The 21,967-nt window shown below is 37.5% G+C and overlaps 1 protein-coding gene across 2 annotated transcripts; it reads left to right on the top strand.

Moving 5' to 3' along the window:
• The first annotated feature begins 10,229 nt into the window (after positions 1-10,229).
• Positions 10,230-19,599, top strand: LOC120330960 (RNA polymerase II subunit A C-terminal domain phosphatase-like). Of its 2 annotated transcripts, none has more exons than XM_039397956.2 (3): positions 10,230-10,491; positions 12,220-14,388; positions 15,660-19,599. In XM_039397956.2, exons 1-3 carry the CDS (start codon positions 10,242-10,244, stop codon positions 15,833-15,835), a joined length of 2,595 nt encoding a protein of 864 aa, XP_039253890.2. In that variant the 5' UTR covers positions 10,230-10,241; the 3' UTR covers positions 15,836-19,599. The 2 variants fall into 2 exon arrangements, with proteins under 2 accessions (XP_039253890.2, XP_039253889.2); XM_039397955.2 differs by having other exon boundaries at positions 15,657-19,599.
• The last annotated feature ends 2,368 nt before the right edge of the window (positions 19,600-21,967 follow it).

Below are 21,967 nucleotides of genomic sequence, written 5' to 3'. Positions count from 1 at the left end.
AATATTGACTAAATTAGCTTTTTCCGCTATGCGTAATTTTTTCAATTAGGGCCATTTTTGCCATGAGAAAAACGTAGATTCTAAAATAAAAAAGGCTTAGCTTCTAGTTGTGTGGCAAACTTCAGGTAAACCTCTTTAACATGAAATAATCAAATCGAATGCCTCTTGTGCGGAAGGGTGTGCTGCTAGGCTTTGAAAATTGACTAAATTAGCTTTTTTCGCTATACGTAATTTTTCCAAATAAGGCCATTTTCGCCATAAGAATAACGTAGATTCTAAAATAAAAAAGGCTTAGGTTCTAGTTGTGTGGCAAACTTCAGGTAAACCTCTTTAACATGAAATAATTAAATCGAATGCCTCTTGTGCGGAAGGGTGTGCTGCTAGGCTTTGAAAATTGACTAAATTAGCTTTTTTCGCTATACGTAATTTTTCAAAATAAGGCCATTTTCGCCGTAATAATAACGTAGATTCTGAAACAAAAAAGGCTTAGGTTCTAGTTGTGTGGAAAACTTCAGGTAATCTTCTTTAATGGGAAATAATCAAATCGAATGCCTTCCGTGCGGAAGGGTGTGCTGCTAGGCTTTGAAAATTGACTAAATAAGCTTATTTCGCTATATGTTATTTTTCCAAATAAGGCCATTTTCGCTATGAGAATACCCCAGATTCTGAAATAAAAAAGGCTTAGGTTCTATTTGTGTGGCAAACTTCAGGTAAACCACTTTAACGTGAAATAATCAAATCGAATGCCCCTTGTGCGGAAGGGTGTGCTGCTAGGCTTTCAATATTGACTAAATTAGCTTTTTTCGCTATGCGTAATTTTTTCAATTAGGGCCATTTTTGCCATGAGAAAAACGTAGATTCTAAAATAAAAAAGGCTTAGCTTCTAGTTGTGTGGCAAACTTCAGGTAAACCTCTTTAACATGAAATAATCAAATCGAATGCCTCTTGTGCGGAAGGGTGTGCTGCTAGGCTTTTAAAATTGACTAAATTAGCTTTTTTCGCTATACGTAATTTTTCCAAATAAGGCCATTTTCGCCATAAGAATAACGTAGATTCTAAAATAAAAAAGGCTTAGGTTCTAGTTGTGTGGCAAACTTCAGGTAAACCTCTTTAACATGAAATAATTAAATCGAATGCCTCTTGTGCGGAAGGGTGTGCTGCTAGGCTTTGAAAATTGACTAAATTAGCTTTTTTTGCTATACGTAATTTTTCAAAATAAGGCCTTTTCGCCGTAAGAATACCGTAGATTCTGAAACAAAAAAGGCTTAGGTTCTAGTTGTGTGGAACACTTCAGGTAATCTTCTTTAATGGGAAATAATCAAATCGAATGCCTCTTGTGCGGAAGGGTGTGCTGCTAGGCTTTCAAATTTGACTAAATTACCTTTTTTCGCTATGCGTAATTTTTCTAATTAGGGCCATTTTCGCCATGAGTAAAACGTAGATTTTAAAATAAAAAAGGCTTAGGTTCTAGTTGTGTAGAAAACTTCAGGTAAACCTCTTTAACATGAAATAATCAAATCGAATGCCTCTTGTGCGTAAGGGTGTGCTGCTAGGCTTTGAAAATTGACTAAATAAGCTTATTTCGCTATATGTTATTTTTCCAAATAAGGCCATTTTCGCTATGAGAATACCCCAGATTCTAAAATAAAAAAGGCTTAGCTTCTAGTTGTGTGGCAAACTTCAGGTAAACCTCTTTAACGTGAAATAATCAAATCGAATGCCTCTTGTGCGGAAGGGTGTGCTGCTAGGCTTTGAAAATTGACTAAATTAGCTTTTTTCGCTATACGTAATTTTTCCAAATAAGGCCATTTTCGCTATGAGAATACCCCAGATTCTAAAATAAAAAAGGCTTAGGTTCTAGTTGTGTGGCAAACTTCAGGTAAACCTCTTTAACATGAAATAATTAAATCGAATGCCTCTTGTGCGGAAGGGTGTGCTGCTAGGCTTTCAAAAATGACTAAATTAGCTTTTTTCGCTATGCGTAATTTTTCTAATTAGGGCCATTTTCGCCATGAGAAAAACGTAGATTCTAAAATAAAAAAGGCTTAGGTTCTAGTTGTGTGGAAAACTTCAGGTAAACCTCTTTAACATGAAATAATCAAATCGAATGCCTCTTGTGCGGAAGGGTGTGCTGCTAGGCTTTGAAAATTGACTAAATTAGCTTTTTTCGCTATGCGTAATTTTTCAAAATAAGGCCATTTTCGCCGTAAGAATAACGTAGATTCTAAAACAAAAAAGGCTTAGGTTCTAGTTGTGTGGCAAACTTCAGGTAAACCTCTTTAACATGAAATAATCAAATCGAATGCCTCTTGTGCGGAAAGGTGTGCTGCTAGGCTTTTAAAATTGACTAAATTAGCTTTTTTCGCTATACGTAATTTTTCAAAATAAGGCCATTTTCGCCATAAGAATAACGCAGATTCTAAAATAAAAAAGGCTTAGCTTCTAGTTGTGTGGCAAACTTCAGGTAAACCTCTTTAACATGAAATAATCAAATCGAATGCCTCTTGTGCGGAAAGGTGTGCTGCTAGGCTTTTAAAATTGACTAAATTAGCTTTTTTCGCTATACGTAATTTTTCAAAATAAGGCCATTTTCGCCGTAATAATAACGTAGATTCTGAAACAAAAAAGGCTTAGGTTCTAGTTGTGTGGAAAACTTCAGGTAATCTTCTTTAATGGGAAATAATCAAATCGAATGCCTTTTGTGCGGAAGGGTGTGCTGCTAGGCTTTGAAAATTGACTAAATAAGCTTATTTCGCTATATGTTATTTTTCCAAATAAGGCCATTTTCGCTATGAGAATACCCCAGATTCTGAAATAAAAAAGGCTTAGGTTCTATTTGTGTGGCAAACTTCAGGTAAACCACTTTAACGTGAAATAATCAAATCGAATGCCTCTTGTGCGGAAGGGTGTGCTGCTAGGCTTTCAATATTGACTAAATTAGCTTTTTCCGCTATGCGTAATTTTTTCAATTAGGGCCATTTTTGCCATGAGAAAAACGTAGATTCTAAAATAAAAAAGGCTTAGCTTCTAGTTGTGTGGCAAACTTCAGGTAAACCTCTTTAACATGAAATAATCAAATCGAATGCCTCTTGTGCGGAAGGGTGTGCTGCTAGGCTTTGAAAATTGACTAAATTAGCTTTTTTCGCTATACGTAATTTTTCCAAATAAGGCCATTTTCGCCATAAGAATAACGTAGATTCTAAAATAAAAAAGGCTTAGGTTCTAGTTGTGTGGCAAACTTCAGGTAAACCTCTTTAACATGAAATAATTAAATCGAATGCCTCTTGTGCGGAAGGGTGTGCTGCTAGGCTTTGAAAATTGACTAAATTAGCTTTTTTCGCTATACGTAATTTTTCAAAATAAGGCCATTTTCGCCGTAATAATAACGTAGATTCTGAAACAAAAAAGGCTTAGGTTCTAGTTGTGTGGAAAACTTCAGGTAATCTTCTTTAATGGGAAATAATCAAATCGAATGCCTTCCGTGCGGAAGGGTGTGCTGCTAGGCTTTGAAAATTGACTAAATAAGCTTATTTCGCTATATGTTATTTTTCCAAATAAGGCCATTTTCGCTATGAGAATACCCCAGATTCTGAAATAAAAAAGGCTTAGGTTCTATTTGTGTGGCAAACTTCAGGTAAACCACTTTAACGTGAAATAATCAAATCGAATGCCCCTTGTGCGGAAGGGTGTGCTGCTAGGCTTTCAATATTGACTAAATTAGCTTTTTTCGCTATGCGTAATTTTTTCAATTAGGGCCATTTTTGCCATGAGAAAAACGTAGATTCTAAAATAAAAAAGGCTTAGCTTCTAGTTGTGTGGCAAACTTCAGGTAAACCTCTTTAACATGAAATAATCAAATCGAATGCCTCTTGTGCGGAAGGGTGTGCTGCTAGGCTTTGAAAATTGACTAAATTAGCTTTTTTCGCTATACGTAATTTTTCCAAATAAGGCCATTTTCGCCATAAGAATAACGTAGATTCTAAAATAAAAAAGGCTTAGGTTCTAGTTGTGTGGCAAACTTCAGGTAAACCTCTTTAACATGAAATAATTAAATCGAATGCCTCTTGTGCGGAAGGGTGTGCTGCTAGGCTTTGAAAATTGACTAAATTAGCTTTTTTTGCTATACGTAATTTTTCAAAATAAGGCCTTTTCGCCGTAAGAATACCGTAGATTCTGAAACAAAAAAGGCTTAGGTTCTAGTTGTGTGGAACACTTCAGGTAATCTTCTTTAATGGGAAATAATCAAATCGAATGCCTCTTGTGCGGAAGGGTGTGCTGCTAGGCTTTCAAATTTGACTAAATTACCTTTTTTCGCTATGCGTAATTTTTCTAATTAGGGCCATTTTCGCCATGAGTAAAACGTAGATTTTAAAATAAAAAAGGCTTAGGTTCTAGTTGTGTAGAAAACTTCAGGTAAACCTCTTTAACATGAAATAATCAAATCGAATGCCTCTTGTGCGTAAGGGTGTGCTGCTAGGCTTTGAAAATTGACTAAATAAGCTTATTTCGCTATATGTTATTTTTCCAAATAAGGCCATTTTCGCTATGAGAATACCCCAGATTCTAAAATAAAAAAGGCTTAGCTTCTAGTTGTGTGGCAAACTTCAGGTAAACCTCTTTAACGTGAAATAATCAAATCGAATGCCTCTTGTGCGGAAGGGTGTGCTGCTAGGCTTTGAAAATTGACTAAATTAGCTTTTTTCGCTATACGTAATTTTTCCAAATAAGGCCATTTTCGCTATGAGAATACCCCAGATTCTAAAATAAAAAAGGCTTAGGTTCTAGTTGTGTGGCAAACTTCAGGTAAACCTCTTTAACATGAAATAATTAAATCGAATGCCTCTTGTGCGGAAGGGTGTGCTGCTAGGCTTTCAAAAATGACTAAATTAGCTTTTTTCGCTATGCGTAATTTTTCTAATTAGGGCCATTTTCGCCATGAGAAAAACGTAGATTCTAAAATAAAAAAGGCTTAGGTTCTAGTTGTGTGGAAAACTTCAGGTAAACCTCTTTAACATGAAATAATCAAATCGAATGCCTCTTGTGCGGAAGGGTGTGCTGCTAGGCTTTGAAAATTGACTAAATTAGCTTTTTTCGCTATGCGTAATTTTTCAATATAAGGCCATTTTCGCCGTAAGAATAACGTAGATTCTAAAACAAAAAAGGCTTAGGTTCTAGTTGTGTGGTAAACTTCAGGTAATCTTATTTAATGGGAAATAATCAAATCGAATGCCTCTTGTGCGGAAGGGTGTGCTGCTAGGCTTTCAAAATTGACTAAATTAGCTTTTTTCGCTATACGTAATTTTTCCAAAAAAGGCCATTTTCGCTATGAGAATACCCCAGATTCTAAAATAAAGAAGGCTCAGGTTCTATTTGTGTGGCAAACTTAAGGTAAACCTCTTTAACATGAGATAATCAAATCTAATGCCTCTTGTGCGGAAGGGTGTGCTGCTAGGCTTTGAAAATTGACTAATTAGCTTTTTTCGCTATACGTAATTTTTCAAAATAAGGCCATTTCGCCGTAAGAATAACGTAGATTCTAAAACAAAAAAGGCTTAGGTTCTAGTTGTGTGGAAAACTTCAGGTAATCTTCTTTAATGGGAAATAATCAAATCGAATGCCTCTTGTGCGGAAGGGTGTGCTGCTAGGCTTTCAAAAATGACTAAATTAGCTTTTTTCGCTATGCGTAATTTTTCTAATTAGGGCCATTTTCGCCATGAGAAAAACGTAGATTCTAAAATAAAAAAGGCTTAGGTTCTAGTTGTGTGGAAAACTTCAGGTATACCTCTTTAACATGAAATAATCAAATCGAATGCCTCTTGTGCGGAAGGGTGTGCTGCTAGGCTTTGAAAATTAACTAAATTACCTTTTTTCGCTATTCGTAATTTTTCAAAATAAGGCTATTTTCGCCATAAGAATAACGTAGATTCCAAAATAAAAAAGGCTTAGGTTCTAGTTGTGTGAAAAACTTCAGAAAAACCTCTTTAACGTGAAATAATCAAATCGAATGCCTCTTGTGCGGAAGAGTGTGCTGCTAGGCTTTGAAAATGGACTACATTAGCTTTTCTCGCTATACCTAATATTTCCAAATAAGGCCATTTTCGCTATGAGAATACCCCAGATTCTAAAATAAAAAAGGCTTAGGTTCTAGTTGTGTGAAAAACTTCTGGTAATCTTCTTTAATGGGAAATAATCAAACCGAATGCCTCTTGTGGGGAAGGGTGTGCAGCTGGGCTTTGAAAATTGTCTAAATTATCTTTTGTCGATATATGTATTTTTTTCAAACAAGGCCATATTCGCTATGAGAATACCCCAGATTCTAAAATAAAAAAGGCTTAGGTTCTAGTTGAGTGAAAAACTTCAGGTAAACCTCTTTAATAACAAATAATGAAATCGAATGTCTTTTGTGCAGAAGGGTGTGTTGCTGGACTTTGAAAATTGACTAGATTTAACTTTTTTCGTTATACGTAATTTTTCCAAATAAGGTCATTTTCGCTATGAGAAAAACGTAGATTCTAAAATAAAAAAAAGACTTAGGTTCTAGTTGTGGGAAAAAATTAACATAAACCTCTTTATTAATAAATAATGAAATCGAATGCCTCTCCCGCGGAAGGGATTTTTGCTTGGATTTGAAATTATCTGGCTTATCTGCTTTTTCGAAGGAAGTTAAATAAAATTCGTTTCCCCTTTTTTTTGTTTTTTCATTCCTTTTCAAACTTTTATTATTTATTTTTTTGCTATATAATTGTTATTTTTGCTAAATTATAAACATATTTCCCATAATAGTATGCTAATTTCGTTTATCTTCATTTTTTCGGGTGTAGATTCTGACACGCCTCCATTTCTGCCATAAATATTAACCTTTCCGCTTCGCCGCACACAAAGGTCAAATTGCTACTAGCTTCACAGTGGTTATATTTACAGCAATGGCGCCACGACTGGAAAAGTTGCAGCTATGCTAAAATATATTATGTAGTGGGGGCTTCGTTCAGTCAGTAGTTTATCTTTCACCAAATTGAAAATGCACTTACCAGCTTACTGTGAACAAAAATTAGAAAAAAAAGTTGAATATAACATTTCACGGTGAACGGTGACGCAAAAAACGGTACCGGGGTACCGGTGCCGTATACTGGTATATAAATACTGAAATATATGTTGCCGTATATCTAAATACTGAAATATATAGTTAAATACGGGTACTCAGATACTGGTACCGGTACTGGATATAGATGCAGCTATATAGGATAAGATGGTTTTGCATGTTTCTCTTGGCTGCTTGGGGAAACTGGGAAAGGAATGCTGTAAGCGGTTGGTGCTCCAATAATGCCAAACAAAAACGTGATGTGAAAATACAACCCCGTCTTGCGCGAACACAATACGCTAAATCTGTAAATGCATGGAAGAAACGGACGGCGGACAACTCGACTCATGATAGGACAGATGAGTTGTCCAGCTTCTCGCATTTTAGACGGCGACGTTTTAAGACAATAAGGGTTTAATTTCGATCATTTTACATTGAAATTTCACATCACAATTTCGTTGGGTGTTATTTGAGCAGTTACGACGTTCATTTCACATAACATTTTTGTTAGACGTTATTTAAGCAGTCATGGCGTTTACTAGACCACATCAGTGGGCCATCGCCCACCGGTTGAGAATCGGTGTACTAGACCCAATTCTGCAATTAGTTTTGAATTTATAGTGGTTGAAAATTGTTGTTATCGCCGGAAGGCAATAACTTTCAATTATTTCAAACATTATTCACCATGAAGTTCTGTGTAAAGTCGTCTCTCTACTGTCCCTGCACTATGCACAAAAACTCCATTTTAGTTTGCTGTTCAATAATTGTTGATAGATAGATAACTGGTAATGTGAAACTTGCAATCGGAAAGTCTGACCTTGGTCAGATGAATAGTTACAGAAATACATTTATGTTAGTGTAGCAAGACTCTTAAAATGCATAATAAGGTATTTTTATTCCTGCTACAGCATCCTTACATTATACGCATAATCAACAGATCCACTAGCGCAAAGGCATTGCAGTACGGCACACTTTACAGATCGAGAGACAATCTCTCGTTTTAGAGAAACCTATTTTAACGGTGATCGAATATCCCTCCTTCGATGGACGTCTGGCGGATTTTGTCTCCCGATATCGATAAATTGAAGCTGCGCAGTAAACTAACAAAAAGCGCAATCTAAAACCATCACCATTGAATTCCTCGTGAAAAAATAATCAGATCTACCGATGTAAAAAAAATTTTACCGGTGCGTTCGAGAGAAATGAGCAAAAAACGATTGACGGCGTGTGACGTCACTGAATTTCAATCGACGCACGCAGGCACGCATCGGCCGTTCCTCGACGTAAACCTTGGCGTGCCGTGTTTCTCTCATTTTCAATGTAGATAGGATGGCGTGTTAACGATAATAAATGGATCAGAGATAATAAAAATTACATTTTGATAACACACAATCGATAAACAGTAAAATTAATGCCTCGATATAGCATTAGATGAATTAGTTCATAAAGCAATAATTTAATCTAATGCCGCAACGAGACATTCATATGCCGCAAAATGTGCAACTTGCGTAATTTATACAAGAATAGATCGGCGAAAAACGAGAATTAAATTAGCAAAATAACTTAATATAATGCCACATCGATGTATTCATATGCCGCAAATGTTCAGTTTGCATAATTTATACTAGTATAGATCGGTAAAAAACAAGATTCAAAATAATATAATGTCCCATCGATACATTCATATGCCGCAAATGTTTAACTTCGAAAGTTACGGTATACGAGAATAATTTAATTCAATGCCACATCGAGGCATTCATATGCCACAAATGTTAATCTATACGAAAATAATTTAATTCATATGCCGCAAATGATCAACTTGCGTAATTTACACAATAATAGATCGGCAAGAAACAAGAATCAAATTAGCAAAATAATGTAATATCATGCGGCATCGATGTATTCATATGCCGCAAATGTTCAATTTGCGTAATTTATACTAGTATAGATCGATGAAAAACAAGATTCAAACTAATATAATGCGGCATCGATACATTCATATGTCGCGAATGTTTAACTTCGAAGTATACGGAATACGAGAATATTTTAATTCAATGCCACGTCGAGGCAATCATATACCGCAAATGTTAATTTGCGTGATTTATGCAAGAATAGATAGGTGAAAAACAAGAATCAAATTAATATAATGCCGCATTGATGCATTCGTATGCCGCAAATGATCAATTTACGTAGTCTGTGAAAAACAAGAATCAAATTGGCAAAATAGTTTAATCCAATTAATCATCGAGGCTTTTATTTTACTATAGATTGTTGACGCTCAAATTTAAATAAAAATCTCGAATATAATTATTAAATGATATCGTAATTCGTAATCGTTGTGCGTTCTGGAAGTTTCAGTTCTAAATAACCGAAGATGCTATGTTAAATTGTTGTAATTACAGGTATTAACGGGCATACAAAGTTTCACTATCGATATTAATTTAACTATTGAAAAAAAAACTTCGATATCGTGCATCGTTTTGACTTCGTTATACGACAATTCAAACGATGTCATGTAGTCACAAACACCTATAATAAAATTAGTTGGAATCATAGACGTATTAATCGAAACGCATAATTTTGTAATCTCTTGATATTATTTAAAAGTAATTATTTTATTCACAGACGTTTGCATTTACGCAACATTATTTTAATTAGGCACTACCAACAGTAGACTAAATATAATGATTCAGAAATACATCGTATATCTAACCATATAGGTCAGTATACATCGGTAAAAAACGAAAATCAAATTAGCAAAATTCGAGAGCCGTGCCGAACTGCCGATCTGTGCGTGACTTTCTTTGACGTCATATCCAGACATCTGACGTTCTCACGCATCGAGCTCGCAGACGACTCGACGCCCCCGGTTTCACAGACGCCTATCCATATTTTGGCTCTTCCGGAATGTAGACGCAAATCCGGATTCGGGATAGTGTGCCGTACTGCATTGGTTCAACCTCGACTGATAATAATGAATAAGTCAATATTATTATCAAATAATAAGTTTACACTCAAATACAAAATAAATTTTCCTTCCCCAAGCAATAAAATTTTTCTGTGAGCTGGAATTTCAGGATGAGGAACATTGTCTTATTTTAGTCTAATAACATTCGTATTCCTTCTTCGTACCATGTTTATTCGCAGGGTTGATTAGTCAGTAATGGCGGAAATAAAACTTGTCCATGTACCTGGGCATAAACCGATTAGAATATTGAAATGGTTGGTAAAGAAAGGGGAATGGATAAAACATGGCACACCTCTTGCGATATATCGACACGTGGAAGATCCAACGAAGCAAACAAAGATGAAAGAATTACATCTGAAATCGAAACATGTTGGGACAGTGAAAATGTTCTTGATGCACGAAGGCCAAGTTGCCATTTCTGAGGGCGTTCTACTGGAAATAGAAGGTGGGAAGCATAGCATTTTATTTTAGTGAATTCCATAAACTAGGGCTCTCAACCTGGGGTTCACAAGGAGATTTTCAGGAGTATTCAGTTGTGTTTTCATGTGTTGTTATTTTTTTAAATCCTCTACTATTAGAGAAAAATTTGTGCTTATTCAAACACTGCAGAGATTTCCCCTGGGGTTGCATTGTTGTGACTCAACAATGTGAAATCCAAGGCTTTGCGGCCAAACTATGAAATCTCAAAAGACAATGTGCCGCTAGCATTGCAGAAGATGATATCTATATGCTGATTGAAACTTTAAAGGGGGATTTTAATAACATGGGAATTTAATAATATCGGAAGCATAACATTGTGTTATAATGAATTCTATAATGCATTGTATAAGTATATTTTGTCTATAAGTTTATATTGAAGTCCTTTACCCTTGGCTGCTTCGATATTGGATCCATATGTGGTTGAACGATATGGCTCGGCAGTGTGGTGCATCATGCTAAGTGTTTAGAATACGCTCGCCATGGCATTTTTGATTACTCTGCGTGGGTTCGAGATTCGAATTCTGTGCTGGGTTAATTATGTGCGAGAGGATTGCTGGACTCCTCGCCTCCTAAGGGTGGTTCTTGTGTATCTGCTGGTCAGTTACGACTTCTTCCATCATCCATGCATCCAAAAACACTACAGGGGTGGTGAGTAGTGACTTCCCTATGGGCCGGGGCCACGGCCCATATAATAGGACCGCAGCCCATTGGCGATGGGCCATGGCCCATGTGACTTAAATTTTTTGGTGACGTTGCCAGGTGAGGGTTAGGAATGACGTATACATAAATTGAGCCAGACCAACCAGAAGTAGGCTGCATGTGGTACTATACTATACAAGACCTAAAGTTTATCTTTACTCAATTTAAGTATTTTCACATATTACAATTGTATAAATTGTCGTAAAAGACTTGAAATTTACGGTCCATCGCTAATGGGCTGCGGCCCAATTAGATGGGCCTCGGCCCATGGGCTGTAGAGGAGTCACCACTTCCACTCCAAAAACAACTGACTAACTTATCCCATATCCGACATGGAATGGTAACTGGACAAGATGCTTCGGTTAGCCATATGATTAAGCCGCTCTATCGACTTTCTTCTCCACCGGGATAAATAGGTAAATCCTGTCCTAGTATTGTTGTGCTGAATAGGAATAACCAAATCAAATTGTATGCTTGTTAATGTTTGCACTTTGTTGGATAAATTCCAGCTAGGTTAGGTTGAAGGAAGGGGGTTAGATATTTCATTTCAAAGTCAATAGAACACAACAGGTTATGTAGTATTATACTTAGGGCCACGTGTAATTATTGTCATATATGTATGTTAATCAAACGGGTGAGATTGATTGGAGACATTTTGCTGAGACCGGGGCTACCATTATTTTTGGAGGCTTCGGCTCTATTTTTTTTTTCATTTATAATTTCCTTAATAGCAGATAGTAAGGTGAAAGTATGTTTTATTCGTAAAAACATGTTGAAAATACATGGATGGAACGTAGATAGTAGAATATTTTCATTTTTAATTAGCTTGACATGCCCTCCCCTAATAAAAATTGTCTACGCCCCCTTGTGGCCGTCCCAAAGTTCGAGCACCACTGGTTTAAATGATAACCTGGAAAACCAAAACATCGTAATATATTTTGCAATAAATTTCGACTATGTTGGCGTCATATGATTCATGCTTTTAATTTTTCAGGTTGCGCTCACCCAGTTGTGATGAAGGATATGTGTGCCGAGTGCGGTCAGGATCTCAGAATGATAGATGAGGGCCGGGCCAAGCATGAAAGACAGAAATCACATTCTGCTACCGTTTCTATGATTCCGAGCATTCCTGAGCTGCGAATTAGCGCTGAACAAGCGGAAGAAATCGCACAACAAGATAAAAACAGACTTCATCGGATGAAAAAACTTGTATTATTGGTGGATTTGGATCAAACATTGATTCATACGACACAAGATCCAGGGCTCGCAGCTCTTTGCCATTCCACAGATGAATTTTATTCTTTCCAGCTCAGTAAAAATGACCCAATGCTATTCACGAAACTTCGTCCTCATTGTCGTGAGTTTTTGAAAGAAATATCTCAGCGTTATGAATTGCAAATCGTTACATTCGGTTCACGGCAGTACGCTCACAAAATCGCTGACTTCATTGATAAAGAAAAAAAATATTTTGCTCATCGGATCCTGTCAAGAGATGAGTGCATTCATCCGTTTAAAAAATCTGGAAATCTTCGACATTTATTTCCTTGTGGCGATTCTATGGTTTGCATTATTGATGACAGGGATGATGTTTGGAACGCCGTGCCAAACTTGATCATGGTCAGAAAGTATAATTATTTCCAAGGGACAGGCGACATCAACAATCCATACAAGAAGGAACTACAGAAAACAGAAATTGAAGTGAGTCGACGCAAACGCAAATCTGAGGAAGAAGGAACGGAGAGAGTTTCTGATGCAAAACGAACGAAGGAAGATATTGATGGACCACTGGATTCGAATAAAAATAAAATTGTCACCAAAGACGAGGTGGACGATGATTTGAATATTTCGTCTGATTCCGAATCGAGTTCAGACTCTGGGTCAAGTACGAGCAGTAGCGATAATTCAACCTCGGATGGCGAAGATACACAGAAGTCCGAAGCTTTATCGCAACCGTCTGTCGATCAAACCTCAGAACAAAATGGTGACAAATCGCCCAGTGTATCTCATGAGTCACAGCAGAAAGAACAAAACTCTGTAACACCAGAAGAAAATTCTGATACAAAAAATGGGCTGATTGAAGAAAAAAAATTACCAAATGGCAAAGAAACGAAATCTGAAGTGGAAGGGAATAGTTCTTCTGGAGAAACGTTACCTGTGTCCTCGCAAGAGCCGGAATCCTCTCAGGAGACATTTCAACGTGAGTTGAGCGGTTTCAGCAAAGGTGGAGAGAGTCAAGAATTCGTGAATGCTTTATCATCACAAGAAGAGAGCAGCGACATGCGTCAAAATTTTCAAGATAATGACGATTATTTGAAATATTTGCAAGATATTTTGACGCAGATTCATAACACATATTACGAAGCTTACGAGAAATATCTCAATAAAGACTTCAAAGATTTACCTGATGTGCGAGGAGTCGTCCCTTTCTTACGGAGTAAAGTTCTATACGGATGTTCTATCGTATTCACCGGTGTCATACCCCAGACGTTCACGCTACCCAAGCATCGACATCGGGCCTATGTTACGGCGCGACAACTCGGGGCACAGGTGGAAGATGATGTTTCGGATCGAACCACGCATCTCATTGCAATGAAAAAAGGAACGACAAAATACCAAGATGCATTGAAGCGGAAAAAGATCAAAATGGTTGCGGTTGAATGGCTTTGGTGCTGCTCAGAACGCTGGGAAAAAGTAGAAGAAAAAATATTCCCAGTTCCTAATAAATATATAGAAAAAGATAAATCTATTGTTCCAGCAGAGCAAGTTCAGGAAGCGATAATTCTCCAGAACCGAACACAAGGAACTTACGATCCTGTGACTGGGAAACTAATTAAAAAGGTACAAGACCCAAGATTTAGTTTCATGGTGGCCGAATCCCAGCATCGAAAGAAAGAACCGCAAGCCCCATTATATTCATCACTTCTCGTTCCCGATGAAGTCGTGCCTGTTGATCCCGTTGCTAAGAAATGTTCAACCCCATCGTCATGGAAACATAATGTTTTGTCTAAAAGCAACACCGCGCCAGTCGCCGCAAGAAGTAGGAAACGAAGTATGGTAGAGATTGTTGGCATCGGATATTCACTTTCTACTGACGATATCGCTGATATGGACAAGGAAGTCGATGATTTACTGGGGAGTAGCGACGAGGAGGAAGATAAAACAGGTAATGTGGTGGTTTCCTGCCAGATTCGAAGGTTTTTATTTTCTTCATTGAATTTGACACTCATAAATAAAGGGGATTTATCTTTAAGCCGAGTTACATGAGACAAGTAAAGTTTTAAGAGCCTTTGATACAATATAGAATTATGGTGTCATGTTACGGGTATTTCAATAGTCCCTCATAATGTTACTCAGAGATCAATGTCATTTAATTCTAAGTGAGTGCACTTGACTTTGCCATGAGCAAATTCTTTCAGTAGCTCTGTGATTGCTAGTAATTTCACTCAAACATAAACACCTTTGCTTGAGCTAATTCTTTCGGTAGTTTTTGGCAATCCAGTGGCGAATTTTACTTCTGTCTGATCATAATAACTCATTGGTTGCTTGAGGGTTGTAAAAAAAATATATTCAGACTTTGAATCCAGCTTCATAAAATCATATTTTAGGGAAATTTGTTGGTGTGAACGAGCCTTCTTTTTTAATTTGTTAGAAGCACCAAGTAAATTTGAGTTTTTTGGAAAATTTTGACTTCTTCCAACACCATTGAAGTATAAAATTGCTTGAATGAAACTAGACTCTGGAAGTTTAATAAAAATAGGGCTAAACTGCCAATTCTTTCTTCGCAACTCAGTGGCAACTGTTACGTTACTCAGAGATCAGTCAAGTCAAGTTTATTTTTTCCAACCAGTAAAAAATATCACAATCATAAATGGTTTGACAAAAATATAATTTACACAGTTTTATGGGGACGGGAAGTCGCGGGGAACCAAAACTGCTTATCGAGCAGCGACACCCAGGGTTCTAATATCTAATTAAAAAACTATGAATCGAAGAGTTTTGAAACTACTATACCATTTATTTACGGTTAGTACCGTATAAAATAACAAACCATACCAGAGATCATATAGGAGAGATTAGGACCATAAGACCAACATATGGGTGGGGAATTCCCCATTTCAACGGATCAGTCTCTTTTAATGTCTGAGTTTGCGTGATGTACCCTGATTCTCATTGGTTGCCTGTAGCATTTGAAAGAGTGCGATCTTGCTTTGATTGAATTCTCTCTCAAAAAAGCTACAAATAACAGTAAGGCGAAGGTATGTTATGTTTCGGCCTCCTAGTTTTATCTCAAGAAAATTAATTTAATTTTGATTTTGCGATGATACAACAATATTGAAAATACTGTATTTGAGAGCATATGTCACCTGAGTCACAAACCAAGCCCTGATAAGGCCCCGTGAATCTTTAGTGAAATGTTTGTTTTTGTTGCAGAAGACCGGTTGCAGGGAACGTCGGCCATGAACAAACCCCAAAGCAGTGAGAATCTCGGGACTTTAGTGGAGGAAGATCCCACTTTGAACAAAGATTCACAGGAAGATGAAAGTGATGATGATGATTTTGATGAGATGGCAGCACTACTGAATGCAGAGATGCATTATGAGGAGCAATGACTTAGCTGGTGATCGATCTCTCGATTGAGTTTTATTCAGCAATACTTCTTGGTACGATGGCCAAGTGTTCGGAGCTTGAGAATTAACTGTGTCGTAGATCAGACATCTCGGGTTCAAATCCCATCTCACCCGGGAAGTAAAATATTGGGTTCACAATGTTTAATCTGGAAGACGCCGGTCCTTTTATAGTGTGATATCAGTGGACCTGTGAACAGGACCCAAGGCGTGAATAAGCCTAATATATAACAAGAATTACATAGTATTGTGATGTTTATTCTTGCTACAGCATCCTTGCATTATACGCATACATGTCCACTAGCGCAGAAACATTGACGGAGGATTGGGAGTTAGTCTCGCCTAACCTCTACTGACAGTTATATTACAAAGCATTGGGCTTCCCTATTTTACCTCTAACATAGATAGACCTGTTTCATTTTAATCCAATTTTTGACCAAGGTAACCCTGATCTGGGATCTTAAGGTTCGAGCCAAGTGACCAACACAACACGATAAGTGTCTGAATATAGTAGTCTTTCCTAATCAGTGGTTCCCAAACTTATTAGGAATCTTTTAGATTTTGTCAAATCTCGCACCCCACCTCAAAATACACAATACGTGGATAGAATGGCAATCTCTAAACAATAAAGAAATGTAATATCCTAAATAAAGCGGGCAAGATCAAATCTAAAAAATATTATAATTAGCTTCACCTCCTCGAAAAATTTTCTACGTTGCTCTTATGGGGTCCCACAGTTTGAGAACCACTGCTGCAGAAGATTTAATTTCTGCAAAGCAATCACAGGATTAAGGCTTTATTCATGAAAAAAAAACATCCAGTTAGTGGTCCAGATGAAGTCAAATGCAAAGCATTCCTACGGTCAGGGCTGTGTTTATCTATCGAATCGCATCCAGCTTTCCAGGAAACGAGTGGATATAATAATCAGTTAATGGAGCCCGAGATTCATTTTGTTGTCAATTCTCTTTTTGAACTTTTTTGAAAGCTTTTCTACCGATTTGAACTTTTATCTGATGTGTTAAACCTTCATTTAATTGTTTTATATAGAAGTTACCAGGTTAAAACTTGGGCATCCACAGTAATAGACCCATAATAATTAAATCACTGCCCATGCATCTGAAATGGTTCCATTACATTTGAACTCACGTACATTTGAACCCATGACAATTGCACCTGCATACTATTGCACCTACGGAAATTTTTTTGTTTTACGGATATTTGAACCCATTCGAACCCTAACCCATGGGTTCAGCACCCGCATATAGATTGAACCCGCGGATATGCCATGGACTGGTAACTCGATCCTTTCGAATGATAAGTCTCCCACCCATGTGATTCAACTTGGCTTTGGATTTGAACTTGACTCAAGGTTACCCATGACTAAACTGACCCACAAATCGAGGTTTCAGAAATACACAACACTGAACTCTGATAAAAGCTGTGACTGGCCAACAGCATTGTTAACGGCCATACAAGAACTAATTCTGTTGTACATCTGCCAATTTCGCATTGACTTGATTGTCTAAATCCAGACATAAGCAAACTATGGCCCGCGGGCCAAATCCGACCTGTTGAGTAATTCAATCTAGCCTATCTGATGCTGCCGTAACCAAACTAAAACCAAATTTTAATGTTTCAGCTTGAAAATGGCTCAAGAAATTTGTTGAGATTGCGATAAAATTTAATTTTTGGTACAAGGCTTATTGTTTTCCACTTTTGCTTTTGTAACACTATAAATGTTGTTCAAAAAATTTAACTTATTACGTCAAAGTTACATGGCCCGCCAGTCTAGGTGGGCAAAATGTTTGTTCCTGGTCCAAAAACCTTGCCCACCCTTGGTGTAGAGCGATGGTTCTCAAACTTTTCTCGCCCCTGATTTAGAATTGGTCAAGCCTCTTGGCCCACATCAAAAATAACTAAGGCGAAAGTATGTATTATTCGAAAAAATATGTGGATTGAACATAAATACCCAAAATAGAGAAATGTAAATACCCGGCACAACGGTATGGTTAGGGTTCCATGGCACATTGGCAAAACATGTTCCCCGCTAAGAATGTGAATTGATACTCGACTATTGCAAACAGGTTTCATACCTATCATGTATCTATCATAATGAAGCACAACCCGTGTTAGCAAAACGATTTATATTGCTGACATTTTGAATTTCTATTCAGAAAAACTTCATCAGGGCAAGATTCGAAACGTAAGCAAAATAAATTGTTTTGCTAACACCGGTTGTGCTTTGTTTATCATCAATACGAATATACCTGCTAGCAATCAGGGGATACCTATCATGTATTGTGATGCTCATATAATTGCCATATTTTTCTGGATTAATGGCTTCTTGTTTGTAATGGGTCGTAGCATGAGTTTTATGAAAAATGTTTTATGGTCGAGTTTCTGGTGTGAGAAAATATTATATTTGCTTGTTAATGAACGAATCCAATGTTTCTCAAATCCCCAGGGGTTTGCAATCCCAAATATCTTGCGAGAGAGAGAGGTTGATATTATGCCTGCCCGATACTGACCTGATCCAAAGAATATATTTATACACAGAATCGAGAATTCACAATATCAAATTCATTTTATCCGACATTTTGCTGCTTTTAGTCTAAACCAGGGGGTTCCCAAACCGCGGCCCGCGGGCCAACTCCGGCCCGCGTAACGATTTAAAATGGCCCGCCGAGCTTAAGTGAAACAATGAAATAGATTTTGTTTCTACCTTTTTACAATCTAGAAACCGCCAATTGTTATGTCATTATCACAGTTTAAGCTCGTGTTCATGGTAACAATTCGATTATGCCGGTATCTCAATTATACATACCGTATTAGGATTACATAGGGCAGTAATTTAGTTATCAGCCGTTTAAGAAAGGTTAGAGATGTCAAATAATATACAAGACTCTGAAAACAGATGTTACTCCGATAAATGGCATCGTTCGTATTTCTGTATTGAAAAGAATCACACTTCAGCGATTTGTCCACTTTGCCGACGAACTATTCAAGTTATAAAACAATACGACATAAAGCGCCATTATGAATCAAACAAACTTGTTTAAAAAAATGTCAAATGTGAATCCACAGAACCCCAGCTAAACCGTTGCACACTTTCGGGGAACACCCTTTCGATTCTAATTTTGGCCCGCGGTCAATAAAGTTTGGGAACCCCTGGTCTAAACTTATCGTGTCAGTTTGCTCATAGCAAGGCCCCATGCACTCAACTTGTGGTTGCAAATGTAAAATTAGAGACGGTAGCTTGCAAAATCATATTATCACTCACTTATTTGTCCTGAAATCATGAAACTTCTGATCAATAGGCGTAAGTGCCTAATGGTAAAGCAGTGGTATCTCAGGTTCAAATGTTGTGCCCACTGCCTGCTCAGGGTGTAATAAATTGGGCGGTTAATTCTGTCTTTAGAAAACTTTTTGGCTTCATGCGGCTTTTGCAAACCTTAACCGAAATTCATACAAATGTATGGAAATAATAGATATTTCAAGTACAATCATCATTTAGCAGCAGCTTAATTGTATTGTTACAATGGCAGAATCTCTCACTTATCTATTCTAGTCTCAGGAGTTTGTCTCTGGCTATACTGCTCAGCAAACCTGAGGTTTCTAACCATCTCGTGCATGATGTTCCGTAAATCATTTCAATATTTTTATTACAAATCGTTCCTTTTTTGTAATTTTTTCTGCAATTATTTTTCTATGCTTTTTTCGATCAATATAGAAAGTTTCTTACTCTTTTACTTATGTATCTGGTATTGGGGGGCAGACCCGGTGATGTGGGTTCTCAATCTTCGAGGTATATTTTCAGTTTCCCAGGATTTTTCCGAGTGGACAATTTGAATTCCAATCTTCTCTTATTAAGGAATTTTAAGAATAGGTTCTCTTTTGTTTTTAACTAAAATTTCACGGTTTCAGTCTTGAAAGATCTGAAAATATTTGCTGCTTGTGGGAAATGTAGATTTGTGTTATTTTTTGTGAAATATTAGATTCTCTTTTGGCCCAATTTGGATAGGATAGGATAGGATTTACATATTTATCCCGGGGGAGAGGAAAGCCGATAAGACGGCTTATCCATATGGCGAACCACGGCCTCTCGTCCGGTTACCATTCCAAGTCGGGTATGGGATTAGTTTTTTACTGTATTGTTTGTTTTCGGAAGCATGGACTTGGTGGTGGAGGAAGCCGTAACCGACCAGCGGTTACGTGAACCACCCAACGACGGCGAGGAGTCCAGCAATCCTCTCGCACATAACCACCCCTGCATGGGATTCGAACCTGCGAACCCACGCAGAGTAATTAGAGGTGCGGTGGCGAGCGTATTCCTAACGCTTAGCCCGTTGAGCCACACCGCCGCGCGATCATTTACTTAGATTTTCTTATTTATTCCGCGGCAGCTGATCAGGATTTAGGATTTACATGTTTATTTATCCCGGGGGAGAGGAAAGGCGATAAGACGGCTTATCCATATGGCGAACCACAGCCTCTCATCCGGTTACCATTCCAAGTCGGGTATGGGATTAGTTTTCGGAAGCATGGACTTGATGGTGGAGAAAGCCGTAACCGACCAGCGGTTACGTGAACCACCCTACGGCGGCGAGGAGTCCAGCAATCCTCTTGCACATGATCATCCCCGCATGGGATTCGAACCTGTGATCCCACGAAGGGTAATCAGAGATGCAGTGGCGAGGGTACTCCTAACGCTTAGGCACGATACGCCACACCGCCGAGCCGAGTAAGTATGAATGAGCGAGTGGATAGTCAGCATTCGGATGGCATTCTGTCGCCATGCCTAATGAGTATACGTTTATTTCGACTCCATTATGAGCATAGCAGGCAATGGAATAATTGATAAAAAAAAATGATTATAGAATCAAGTATCTCCAAAACATAGGGTTGTCGTTGAGAAGTTGTTACTAAAAGAAGCGGCACCCGTCCCAAATTTGGATTCGTACACACATACTCCATAACACTCAAAGTGGTTAGGTCCGTATTAAGCATTTGTAACAAATAAGCTTAGCTGAAAATCCATTGGATCAAATCGATCATGCCGAGGTTGAAGTTTTTCAAAATAGTGAACAATGTTAAACTCTCAACTTCCTTATAGTATTTTTGATGTTGGTAATTGGCAACAATTCAATATGTTTTAAAAGTATACTACAGATCTGTTTTGATATAAATCTGTTTTGATTTAGTGAACCTACCGTGTTTCAAAGAAAATAAGACCTAGCTTGAATTTCAAAAATGATTTTGATATACGCCCTCCCTTCAACTAGGACACAATCGATAGCTAGAAATCTCTTCTACGTTTTGAAGGATTTATGTTTAGTTACTTTAAATTAAAAAAAACGTGTTATTTATAAATTTGAAAATCTCGTTATTCTCTACTTTGTTATTTTGTTTCTGATAAATGAAAATAAAATACATCACCCAAAATTAAGTCCTAGTGCTATCTTTGGGAAAAAGATTGAAATAGAACCCGGTCTTATTTTTGAGGAAACACGGTACCTTATTACCACAATTCCGTTAATATTTATTTGTTTTAGTTATGCGAGTTTTTATTGTATTTCACGTTTAATTGTTGACTGATTTCTTCCATGATCATGAACAAGCTCTCATCCATCTATTTTCGAAAAATGATCCTCAAGATGTCGCTATAGAGAAAAACGCTTACTTTAACAACTAGGAAATGACTTTTATCAGTACCGGTTCGATGTATACACAGCAAGAGTTCATCACTGTATCAAACTTCAAAATGAGGAAATGCAACTGGGTTCTAGGTTGGTGATTATTAACGTTCAATCAAAGTGAGTTCAGAACATGTTGATGACGTTTTGAAAATAATGAAAAGACAGCACATATCACCCGACCAGGCTGAGAGTACGGTAGTAAAAACTGCACCACGCCATGTGCCTGGTGTGTCCGTGGGCTGCTAATATCAATACAGTATATCACAGCTTGATGAACTCCGCAGTGTTGTTCTAACTTCTTCGACTGCTGATTATATTGCTATCCCTTTGCTTTATAGCAGGGATCAGCAAACCTTGGACCTGCAAACTAATTTATATGAAAACACGTTTTTGTGGTATGCCATTTATTTGCCTGCCGAAT

The sequence above is a fragment of the Styela clava genome, chromosome 6 (assembly GCF_964204865.1).
Source record: "Styela clava chromosome 6, kaStyClav1.hap1.2, whole genome shotgun sequence".
Lineage (NCBI taxonomy): Eukaryota > Metazoa > Chordata > Ascidiacea > Stolidobranchia > Styelidae > Styela > Styela clava.
Note: the sequence above shows the minus strand (reverse complement) of the source record. Positions and strands in the feature narration are given on the sequence as shown.